Source organism: Lutjanus erythropterus, chromosome 6 (assembly GCF_056507025.1).
Source record: "Lutjanus erythropterus isolate fLutEry1 chromosome 6, fLutEry1.hap2, whole genome shotgun sequence".
NCBI lineage: Eukaryota > Metazoa > Chordata > Actinopteri > Lutjaniformes > Lutjanidae > Lutjanus > Lutjanus erythropterus.
In genome coordinates this window covers 14,252,845-14,265,528 of record NC_139322.1, presented here as the reverse complement: position 1 = coordinate 14,265,528, position 12,684 = coordinate 14,252,845, and the positions used below count along the sequence as shown (strand labels likewise).

Below are 12,684 nucleotides of genomic sequence, written 5' to 3'. Positions count from 1 at the left end.
TTTTTTAGTTGACAGTAGAGCAACTCAAGAGGGAGGAGTTTATTCCTTATGATTTAAAGTCATAGCAGAAATATCACAAAGTTTGCAATCAGTAAGTCTCAATGGAATCATTTTGTCAGTCATAGTTTGGTCAATTACTGTCATCTTATAGTGTTTGTAATACGTTTATACTGTTTTTAAGAGGATTGTTAATATGAATAATTACCAAATAAGATTTGCCCATTTTTCCAGGGGACTAAATTAGTTATCTTGTAGGCTACCAACTAACATTAATGACTTCTAATTTTTAAACACTGCTATTATTCATGCATTTTATTAATATTTAAAAATGAATAATCAATTTTATTGTTTGGCTATTTCACAATATACAATATATACATCTTTCACTATAAACATTTTCTCTAAAATAAGGTAACCGTAAATTCTCAAATAGTGCAAACATTTGCTGATTTTATAGAATATGATGCATTGATGTAGATTAAACTCCCCAACAGTATAAAGTAATCAGCGCTGGACAATATGGACATTGGTATTTTCACAAAATAAGAACACAATGAGATTTTTGATAAATAATCATCAGTAATGTGGATGTGATGAATAAGTGGGTAAAGACAAATAATAGAACAGCTAGAACAGTTGCATAGTTGTAACTTGTATTATCGTTATTTTTGAGCACAGTAATCCATGACAAATGTGGCAGATTGTATCATTGCATATAATATGTATTTTTATTGCATTATTATCTCTTGTTCATAACAAAATTCCCCTTACCTATGTAACATATTCCTGAAGTACTTTCTAAATATTCCCATGAAGGCACAAGGTGTGTCTGAGTTAGTATAAAAATAACCTTGCACAATATTTGCATTGTTGCAAATTGCAGGAGACACATTTTGAGCACAGTCATTCTTGTCAAATGTGACAGATGAAGTGGGATTGCACTAGTGTAAATGATGTAATATGTGTTATTACTGCATGATATTCTCTTGTTCATGACCAAATGCCCCTGACTTGTTCTCCAAATATTTCCATGGGCGGCTCAAGGTGTGTCTGACTTAACCAATAATCCTGTGTAGTATTTGCATTTCTGCAACTTGCATGATACTCACATTTTGAGCACAGTAATTCTTTGAATATTAACATATTAGCAGCTCAAAGTGTCTCTGAGTTACTATAAAGTAATCAAATATTACATAATACTTTCATAGTTGCAAACTGCATGATACTTTTTTGAGCACAGTCATTTTTAACAAATCTGACAAAAGAGGTTGAATATTCGGACATAATATGGATTATTATTGCATTATTGTCTCTTGTTTGCAGCCAAATTCCCCTGTCCTATATAGCATTTTTCTGAATATTAACATAGCAGCTTAAGGTGTGTCTGAGTTAGTATAACAGTAATCTGATGTTACATAATACTTTCCTAGCTGCAAACTGCATGACACGTCATTTTTGTGACAAAACACATAGGATTATTACACATAATATGTATTATTCTTACATTATTGTTTCTTGTTCACAACCAAATTCCCGTGACATTTTTCTGAAGGGCTCTCTTGACATCCTTTTGAAACAGAAATCCCATCATACACTGTATTTAACTTGTAACAGATACATATCTATGTGTCTCTGCAGTATGCACCTTTATATAACACCAGTTGTATTGCAACAACTATCAGTTTCTTACTCAGGATTACGAGTGCAGTGCAGTATTTACAATGAAATCACACCCTCCATTTAGAACACAAACACTGACAAATTGGCTGAATCCATTAGTTTTCTTCCTGGAGGGCCAAACTCCTTCACTGTCCTTCACTCACTCTGCAGAGTTCTTTGAATTGGTGATGCAATTTTCTGCAGGAGAGCAGCTGAACATTTCACTTCCGAAGTTCGCTGCTATCTTCCATCGTGATAATACTTATTATCAGAATGGACACACCCCTGAAAGTGCTTTCTTCCTCAATTTTCATTTTATTTCTGAGGTGAAGTGTATCAAGTAAGCCTTTTTTTCTTCCCAAGTTATATTACATGGTGACCACAATATAGGAAATTCACAAGCATGTTGCTGTGGATGAATGTCTTTTCTTAGAATGCAACTACAACATTCCCATGGTTCACTACTGATGTGTGTAATAATGCAAGTGAATGTGTAGGAATAAGAGCGAGAGAGAGATGCGTGCAGAGGGAATCCAGTCATGTAGCTCATCTGTCTGTGCACGTGAGTGGGGGGAGACACAGATGTGCAGAGCACTGGGATTAACACAGAATGAGGAATAGAGCTAAACCTACACACACACACTCACATATTACACACATACAAATGCTCTCAACCATAGACTGATCAGTGTCACACAACAACAGGCACCACCATATCATCACCACACTACACCACACCACCCACCATTTCAGCACCTGCCTCCCAACAGCCAACCAACCACCACATAATGTCAAGAGTTTGAAACCAACACACACACACACACATACATACACACAGCCTGTAGTCCCTCATACCCACATGATTGCTGTTCCAGTTGAACTCTCCTCCAGGAAGTGAAGAGGTCTGCCTGGCCTGCCCCGAGACTTTCTGAAATAAGGAACTGAGCAGCCTACATCTACCAAAGACAGTGATGGATGAGGGATATAGTGTGTGACAATGACGTCAAACAATACACCATGGCGAATTTCTTGCAAACAACAGCTTTCTGGAATTTTGTAGACTTACTGGAATCACTGTATATGAAGCAAGATTTAGTTTAGAATGAAGGATGGTCTTGTTTAATAATCAAATCCATGATTCTAGAAATTTGATTTGAGACAACTCTTATGTGGTATAAGAAATTAAAGAATTATATAAAAGCTATGCTATTAACAAATACCAGGTAATAATAGGGGAGAGTGGGGTAAAAATACCTAGTGGGTATGTTGACCCACACTCTGTTTCTAGGCAACTGTGTGTATTTGTTGCCATGTGACCACAAATTTCTGCCAGGAATGTAATAAAATAGATACAGTTCATGTATGTGCAAAGAAATAGGGGAGAGTGGGGAAAGATGAACAGGTTGCTAAGTTGATCCATTTCTAGGAAAATTTGTTTTCACATGACCATAAATTCAATAACTGTTATAATACTGTATGTATGCAGTTCTAAAAATACACACTATATGCCTCTACATAGTGAAGGTGAAAAATGAGGTGAAACAGTGAAGATAAAGTATTAAAATGGCAGTCAAGGTATAGTACACTATATAATGCAGTATGAAATGGCGCTGTTGTATATGACTCTCTGTACACTTCACCAGAGTATTGAAATGAAATACAAAAAAGGAAATAATAATATTCAGAACAAAGATTGATGTTCTGAGCTGCTGGAGTTGCATGATAGTGGTGGTCACCTGACTGCTCCACTTTCCACCAACACTTTGGTTACATAATGTGCTCCAAACGTGAGCTCATGGTAATTCTCTCAGCAAAAAAAGAGAGGAAACTCTGATTTAACTTTGGTCTCTCGTTTACAGAAGAATCCCAGGTTTTTGCATGTCAAGTGCTGCTTTGAGGGCTTTCACGCATACCCGACAGGCACACAAACGCACCCCCGTCACGTGCAGATGTACAGTGGGATGCATTCAGAGATGAGACAGATGGGAGGAGAGCTTCCTCTCCATTGATGTTTCTCTGCATGTGGGAGTAAAGGGCTTTTTATTGAGCTAATCTTATCTAAACATGATGATCACATGCCACAGGATAGAAAATGTATAAAGCCAGTAAAAATGATGGCTATCTTGTATGAAAAAAGAAACATAAAATAACCAGGCTTCTGTATTAATACCAAACAAATCTGACAATTAATTTAAAATGCTCTATAATCTCAGATTTTGCATGCATGCTGCACTGACACATGCTGTGCAGTACAGTGAAGTGTATTTATTGCTGTATTTTATTATAACCAATATGATCTCTCATGTTATCTAGATGGGAAACACAATATCCTGTTCTCCATTGATACCATCTAGTGGCTCAACATGAAAGCTGCTGCACAGCTATGAGTCATCTGCAGAGGAGGGAGGGGTCTGACGTCATGACCTCACAGCAGTAAACAGAAGGCCCGGTGCGCCTCCATGTGGTGAAAGCAAGAACGCCATGAAGTGCATTTCATGAATGAATGACCGCAAATCCGCCCTTAAGCTGATTATACATGAACACCACAAGAAAAAAAAGTAAAAGAAAATTACTACAAAATACTGCCTTTTTTGTTGTTTATGATAGAACTACTTCAATCACTACTATTTATTTTTGTAAAAGAGTAAAATACATGTATTTTACGCCACATGCTTCCCATCACCACTTTGAGGGACATAAGCAATGTCACATTCCATAACATGTTGTAACTGATATGTATGTGCATCAAATTTCCTGTATGTTACATGTAAAATGATAAAACAGTATGAACTTTATGAGCCAGAATGACATGATTGCACCATATTAATGATCTGACATACTGTGTGTGTTCACTGTATAACTGGTTCAGAGCGAAGAGGTGATATTCCATCTGATCCGTTATCTCATTCACTTCATACTGGGAGATCATTCGAGCATGAAATGCTCACATAGATTATTCAGATTAGATCTTTGCGTAACACACATTATGCACATGTGCAACATATCAGTATATCAGTAGACTGAGACACACAGTCTTAGTATGACTAGATGAAAAGGAGAAAAGATTTTTTTTTTCAGCAAGGCAGCATAAAAAAATAAAACAAATAGGGCTGTTGTAACCACAGTATTTAATAAATTAATTCTTGATATCATGTTAATAATACACAAATCATAATATTGTGTAAATAATCCATGGTCTCTTATGCTCTTGTACGCTTGTGTTCAGTATGTTGGTTCTCTACCTCCCTACACTACCATATTTTACCTGAAATTCATTTGCTAAAAAAGAAAAAGATGCACAATATGCACAGTAAACTAAGTAAAAAATGACACTGACTGACAGATATTGCAATTATATTGATACTGTGAGCTCTTTTGGCCATGATATTCATGTACTAGTGAAATTCTGATATTGTAGGGTTAGGGTTTATTTAACCTTCAGATGGTTTAGATGCTCTGAAACCTTGTGCTACACAAAAAGTCTCAGTTAAATGTTGTGTGTCAAATGTTCCTAAAGGAGGTATGTTTCCCAACATACTAGTGTAAATTATGGGGCAGGGTTGAGTAGTAATGGATTACATGTAACAAGAATTAAATAATCTGAAGTAATATAATCAGCCCATATTACATTTGAAAAAGGTGAAATTAGATTATATTTTTTTCTATTTTCAAGGATTACTTCATGTTTTCTGACTTCTTTAAAATATGGATATTTTAAAAATAAAAAACTTTTTTCATGATAACCAATAATGCTCTATTAAATCATGAACAGTCTGATGTACAGGGTTTCTAACACCAGTGTGGCTGAAATTTTTGTGGCTGTGTCCATTTTTGCCAGTAGATGGTGATATATTTTCAAAGTTTGATTTTGAAGTATTACAAAACATTTTTAGTAATCCAATAAATTACCTTATTAATTACAAACATCGCCATGCAGGTTTTATTCAGTAACTGACCATATTTCAAAGTAATCTGACTCAAAGCTGGACAAGGGACAAACATATGCATGTATTTATAAATGTTTAGGCTTTTGAATTTTTTTTTTTAGCTAACTACTGACTGATCAACTGATTTGATGAATACAGTCATAGGTGGTAAATAGCTGTAGCACGTGGCTGTTTTCATAACTTTTATGAAGCAAACGATGTTTAATTTTTTTTTACACAAGAGTAAATCAACACTTCACCCACACATTTATTGCAGACAGCATTTTAAACACAGTGATCTATTTAATTTCAAGACAATAAATAGATATTATAGTAGGAGGCTTAGTGTTTTCAGTGACATCAGGCTACAGCTGATATCATGTGACTGAGGCCTGTGAAGAAGGACTTCTCCCTCTCACTCATCAGCTCTAAGTGAAGAGGCTGCTGGCAGAAGTCACACTCTGCTGACGAGTGCGTCCTCAGCTCCAAACCCACCTCCTTCCACGTCTTCACCAGCCGGTCTGTGGAGAGAACCAACAGCTGAGAATATGACCGCCTTTGCCATCAATTATGGATATTAGATATATCTGAAACTGTAAACAGTGTCAAAATGATCCCAACAGTGCCGGGATTTGAAATAAATTATTCGTCTCACTATCCAATGTAGCTACTGGACCTCAGTGCTCAGTCAAAATATTTTCCTTTAACGGGGTGAATAGACTTAATGAATTTTATAATCTTTGAATGTGTTAATTCATGAGTATAATCATGAAAATTTGTTTTTCTTCCTTCACAAGAGAAGAAAAACTGCTCAAGCCACCAAGAAATTCCACATTTAGGATACTGCACAGAGGTGTGGGGCAACACGGACATGACAAATACCAAACCTTAATGTGTTACAGAAAAGAGCAATAAGACTTATAACAAGGTGGATGTAGAGAACATATCAACAGACTGTTTACCAAGTCACACGTGTTCAAATTTGAAGATTTAGTTGTTTTAAAAATGTTATTAGTCATGCATGAAGCCAGAAATAGACTATTACCTGAAAATCTACAACAGTTATTTATATTAAGATTAAATAACGAAGATCATAGAAAGAAATTTAATTTCAAAAGTCTGTATATGGTATATGTATATTTATGCTATGATGTTTGCAACTGACTGTATTTGAGTATGTATTGTTGATTTTTTTATATAATGTGTGAAAAGGAAAAGGCTGTATTTATGACATCAAGAAAAAAGGCAGGTAATGTACATTTTTTCTTCTTTTTTTTTTGTCATGGAATGCATATAAGTCGGCTGTGTTATAGTGTATTATTTGTTTTTGTAAAACTTTTTTGAGAGGATACATTGAAATGAGCAAAATGAACTAAACAAAACTACTGTAAACTACACTAAACTAAGCTACAATCCTGTGTATGGATCATTTGTCTCGGACTTTTAAATATTTCAAAAAATAGTCTTTGGATACTTTTGATTCATGAGATAAGTGACATAATCTAAACTTGGCATACCAACAAAGTAGTGCATCATCTGGGGGGTGTGGTGTGGTGTGGTGGCGATGCGCAGCAGCTCCTCTCCTTTAGCCACAGTGGGGTAGTTGATCGCCTGGACATAGATGTTGTAACGCGACATCATGATGTCACAGACCTCAGTGTTCTTCTCTGCATCTGCCACCTGCCAAACAGACACATCACCTGTCATATTCACATTTTAAAGTGTCTGAAATTTAATTTAGACTATTAAAAAGTGAAAGGCATTCTGTAACACTGAGACACTGAAGCTCTGAGAAGCACTGAGAGAAAAATTAAAGTGGTACATTTTCAAAGCCTGATCTAAATTGTTGTGTTTTAGAACAGGTGGCGAGAAAGGGTTTATTCAGGATAATCTTTCTCTGTTTCTAAATTGCTTACTATTCTTTTAATCTGTGAGACGTGAGGGGAAAGGTTACTTTTTCCATGTGTCGAAACAGAAAAAGTTTTGGCAGGTGTTTGTTGTTGTAATACTCATTTTGGCCACAAGAGGCGGATGTGCACCACTACTTCATGTTCTTAACAGCGCTCGAGGCATTCATGTTTTGGATTGTAGAAATGTATTTTAATGTTAACAGAAGTCTAACAGATTAAAATACATGTCTAGTCAAAAGAAAGACATGACAGTAATGCTGGGCTATAAAAACTCCAACACACTCTCATTTTAAACAATTAAAATTCCTTTTTTGTCACGGCATGATCATGTTGGAAATAAAAACACTCCTACTCCTACTGTACCTTGTGTTTAAAGTGCATAGAGAAATTAAAAGTCACTATTACAACAACAAACATTTTGTTTCACCTGGCAAAACTTTTCTTTTTCACCTAGAAAAGAGTTTTTTTTAAAACAAGGAACTTAGAAAGATTGTCCTGACTAAACCTTTTTGCCATTTGATCATAAGTCATTAAGAGATTTAGACCTGTATTTTTTTTTTTCTCACTTGCCACTCAGTTTCTATACTAACATATTCAGCTATAGTGGTAAAACTTATATCTAGGGGTGACACTGTTGCCTAGTTTTTAGAGAGACTATCCAGTAAGTGAATCCCTGCATCAGCACCAGTTAAATGGATAAATTATTCATTTTCTTACCCTGACAGGAATGATGTGGCTCGGGCAGTTGACCACCGGAAGGCCCGAGTCCATCAGCATCTGTCGGAGCAGCTTGACACTCCTCTGATGTTTCCTCCTGAGCACCTGGCCTTCCTCACTCTTCAGGACTTTGATGGACTCCTTCGCCCCTGCCAGCAGCATGGGGGGCAGGGAGGTGGTGAAGATGAAGCCCGCGGCGTAGGAGCGTACTGTGTCCACAATGGCGCTGGTGCTGGCGATGTAGCCACCCACGCAGCCAAATGCCTTGCCTGGAAACGAAACCCACAACAAGTCAGAGAGGCGCATATGGAACTGGTGAGGGTGTGACAAGAGGTTTCCCCTCATTAGCGAGAGTATCTCTACTTACCAAGAGTACCAGAGATGATGTCCATCTTGTGCATGACTCTGTCTCTGTCCCCGATGCCCCCTCCTCTGGGTCCATACAAGCCCACAGCATGAACTTCATCCACAAACGTAATGGCTCCAAACTTGTGGGCAACATCACACATCTCTTCTAGTGGGCACACGGCCCCTGTACAGAGCACAGAGTTCATTAAACTATTTAGGATTACTTAAAATGAGAGTACTTTTTATAGTTTATATCAAATGTTATGTTACTCTTGATAATATTACCTCTGTTATTTAAGATTTTATGGTTTTGTATATAATAATCATATAATAACACTGAATGCTATAAATCTGTTTTCCTCATTTTACAACTAACAATACAAATAAATAAATTACAAATAAATGAATGATGTTTTAAATTCCCTATTAAAGAAGACACTTCTTTAGAGGATCTGTGTACTTACCATCCATTGAATGCACCGTCTCAAAGGCAACAATCTTTGGAGTGGAAGGGTTCGACTTCTCCAGCAGCTCTTGAAGGTGGCTAACGTCATTGTGACGGAAGATAAACTTCTTGACTCCGCTGTTTCTGATGCCCTGGATCATTGAGGCGTGGTTGCCAGCGTCAGAGTAGATTTCGCAACCTAGAGGAGTAAACAAATGGAAGAAAGTCTTTGATTCTCTACTATGGATTTAAGGCTGAATCATGAAAATCTGTGATCAAATATGTTGCAATTTTGAATCAAAGCCAAGATCACGTTATAATATCTCACAGCTTGATTTAATGTACCTGGTAGCATTTTTGCCAGAGTAAATAATGTGGAGTCATTGGCTACAAAGCAGGAAGTGAACAGCAGTGCAGCATCTTTGCCGTGCAGATCAGCGAGCTCATATTCAAGCTCCACATGGAATTTGCTCGTCCCTGAAATGTTTCGTGTGCCTCCTGCACCAGCACCGTGCTTTCGTAAAGTCTCCCTTGAAGAAAAATAAAGAGTTAAAAGTTATATTTTTTTCATCAGAGCTGAATCTGTAATTATCACTATCCTCTTATGATTTCTGTTTAACAACACTGATCGGGGTCATGGCTGCCCGTTAATGACTGAGCCAACTCACATTATAGCTTGGGTGACTTTAGGGTGGCGGCTCATGCCGAGGTAGTCATTGCTGCACCACACAGACACGTCTCTCTTTGTGTGAAAAGACTCGGAGTAGTCATCTGCCATGGGGAAGGAGAAGGCACGCCGGTTCACGGTCTTAAACACCCTGTATGTGTGATCCGCCTTCTTGCTTTCAATCTTGTTTTCAAAAAACTTGTCATACTGGAAGGTGACAGCTGATGGAGAAAAACATGGGGAGGAGGGTTTTGAAAGTTTGAAAAGAAACTTTTTGAGAATCCTTATTTATTAACAAGAATTCGACTTTCTTACCGTCAGGCAGATTATCCTTGAGCAGGTGAGACACTTTGGAAGATACGGGTTTAAAAAGGTTTTTTGGCTTCCCTGTGTTGACCTTGTCTGCCTTGATACGATCCACATCTGTTTTCCCTGTTCAAGAAAGACGCAGACTATTAATCATCTCTAAATCAAAGCAAAACTTTCATTTCTGCATGACCACAGCTGACATTACTCTTTTTTTAGAGGCTGTAGGGGGCTTAGTTTTAAAGCTAGAGTGAAGATACTGGTATCATGTGAATCCATTGGTATCAACTATGTCATGCTTGTCAGGAAGGGGCTCCAAAGTTAGGCTAAATTTTTGTTGAGGGGAAAACTGGTATGGCAATTTTCAAAAGTATCGCTTTACCTCTTATCTCAATACATGTGAATGAAAACGGCTTCTGGTGGTACCCAAGAGTCTCCCTTTACTTGAAACTTGACCTCTCTGTATTGAACGATCCATTATGAACTCCAGGATAAACACAGCCTCATGAAATTTCCTAACCATGAACTAGACAGCTGGAGTATTCAGAGGATGCGTAGCTTTCCTATGTACCTTGACAATAAAGGGGATTTTGAGCAGCTTCCAGAGCAGAAATGCTCGCCATCCACTACAATCTCCAAATGTACAAATACAAATCACAGCAGGAATCTTTACATGGTGTTGCTCAAGGTTTTGTTGTCTTAATTCAGTGGGATTTTTGACCATTTTTTATCAGTTCTTGAATGGTCAAAAATTTTGCATCAAATCTGTGCAATAAATGGTATTAAGCCAAAAACTTCTGTTACAACTTATGAGACATACCTGAGCACGGGTATAGCTATTAAATACTTCAGTTATAATGTTCAAAGCCATTAAACACATTAAATGTTCAACATTTGTGTAGGTGTCTAAAGAAAACTCAGTGTTTATTGCAGATTTATTAGAAAAAGTTGACACAAAGTGCTGCATCTGTCAGCTGTCAGATGATGATTCTACCCCTAAAGACCCCCCTACACACACACACACACACACGAAAAAAATGGATTTATGGGTCTGAAGGAAGAGTGGAAGAGCTTTCATGTCACTAGATTGTGTATGCTGCAAACAATGACCTTTCAATAATTTACATAACTGACTTACTGTATGTGTATCCAGTTACAGGTGTGGGTGTTGATTACTCACCAGTGCGGGCAGAGTGCATCTCCTGCACATCCTCTTGCAGCTCAATGCTGGCCTCTGTTACCACCCTGTTGTTTTTCTGCACCATTTCTGCAGCCAGGAAAGGACATTTGGAGGCTGCAGCTTTGCCAGCAGGTGGTGTGATGTGACCTGGGGGCAACCTGACTTCACGCTTCTGACCTACACAACACAGGAGTAAATATCAGGGATGCACAACATGTATTGTTATCAGCGGATACTGATAACTATCTGCTTCTCATGGCTGGCACAGATAATTTAAAAAGTCCATATAAGCTGTAGTTGTAGCACGCCTGAAGAGGAGAATGACTCATATGAACTGAGCAAAGATGGATGATTTATTATTCCACAGCTCTGACTGAGCCAAACCCGACTATTACAACAAAACAAGAACTATTACAACAAGAACAGTTATGACTCTTCAAAGGTTAATTTATTTTTTTCTGGTTAAGTATTTTTACAGAGCATTTTACTGATCAATTGCAGTAAAATGTTTTTTGTGCAAATCTGTCAAATCAGATATTATTAATCAATATTCATACACTATAATATTATTATCAGAATTATATTAACATAAATTTCTAATTAAATCGATAATTTTTGAGCATCTGACTCACTGACTGACTGACCATCATTTGTTGGAGTTCCTCTGGATGCAGAAGCAGAAGAGGACAGAGCTCTAGTCAGAGGTCTGGAGACCAGCTCCATCATCACAGGGCACTTTTGGGCATAGCTTACTAGAGATGCCTTCCCAGCCAGCTGCAGGCAAACCCCGGGCACAAGAGTCAGGAAAGGGCATCGGCGGATCACTGCGTCCATATGAGGCACTCTTGACCTAAACGAGAAGCAAAAACAGCATTAAAGATGTGTCAGGGAAGTTTTCAAGGAACAATGTAACCTGCTCTTTGCTGCTTTGGACTAACGGTGATAAAAAAAGATAAATTATGAAAACTGAAAAATAAACATCCAATTAAAGGTACCACCCAAACAATGTGAAACTATTCAAGTAACATTTTAAGAGTATTTTCTACCTGAACACATCCCAGTCCGCTTTGATGTAACAGAGGAAAAATGTCTTGCGAAACATGACTACCTCCACACCAATCCACCAGAGAGGATGCTGTGCTAAAAGCCCAAGAGACTACCTTCATTCACTCTGCTCTGCAGTCAGCTGTCCTTGACAAGAAAATGAGGGAAGGCCTCTCAAGGACCTGTCTCACTACTACAACACTACTGATCCTGAGCCCCCACCATCCCATAGATTACAGAACAGGAGCACGGTCTTTATTGCAGAGTATGAGATACACAAAGCCAAACATGGAGCATGTAATTATACTCACTTTTTTTTTTTTTTTTAATTTTTTATTTCTAAGATAAAATAAGATAGACGTTGTTGTCATGAATGAAGTTATTATTCAGACTATCAATAAAAACTACAGATCAAAGATTTAGATTACTTAAATTACACAACTTTCTTTTTACCATTCATTAAGCCTTTACTTCACTCTGGA

General features: G+C 37.5%; 1 protein-coding gene across 1 annotated transcript; it reads right to left on the bottom strand.

Annotated features, from left to right (window-relative positions):
* Window positions 1-5,833: 5,833 nt before the first annotated feature.
* LOC146325008 (5-aminolevulinate synthase, non-specific, mitochondrial-like) lies at window positions 5,834-12,275 on the bottom strand. The gene is made up of 11 exons (XM_084720719.1): window positions 12,205-12,275; window positions 11,803-12,008; window positions 11,159-11,335; window positions 9,988-10,104; window positions 9,674-9,893; window positions 9,351-9,535; window positions 9,025-9,204; window positions 8,580-8,744; window positions 8,213-8,481; window positions 7,103-7,265; window positions 5,834-6,106 (listed from the first exon to the last, which is right to left on the bottom strand). The coding sequence occupies exons 1-11, from the start codon at window positions 12,258-12,260 to the stop codon at window positions 5,946-5,948; spliced, it is 1,899 nt and encodes a 632-aa protein (XP_084576845.1). The 5' UTR covers window positions 12,261-12,275; the 3' UTR covers window positions 5,834-5,945.
* Between the last annotated feature and the right edge of the window lie 409 nt (window positions 12,276-12,684).

Bases quoted from the DNA above. Each gene is read 5' to 3' on its own strand.
- LOC146325008 (XM_084720719.1), bottom strand. From the start codon at position 12,260: ATGTTTCGCAAGACATTTTTCCTCTGTTACATCAAAGCGGACTGGGAT. The intron at 9,205-9,350 runs GTACATTAAATC...TTACTCCTCTAG, and splicing joins TCTGGCAAAAATGCTACCAG to GTTGCGAAATCTACTCTGAC. The intron at 8,482-8,579 runs GTAAGTAGAGAT...TTTCGTTTCCAG, and splicing joins CATCATCTCTGGTACTCTTG to GCAAGGCATTTGGCTGCGTG.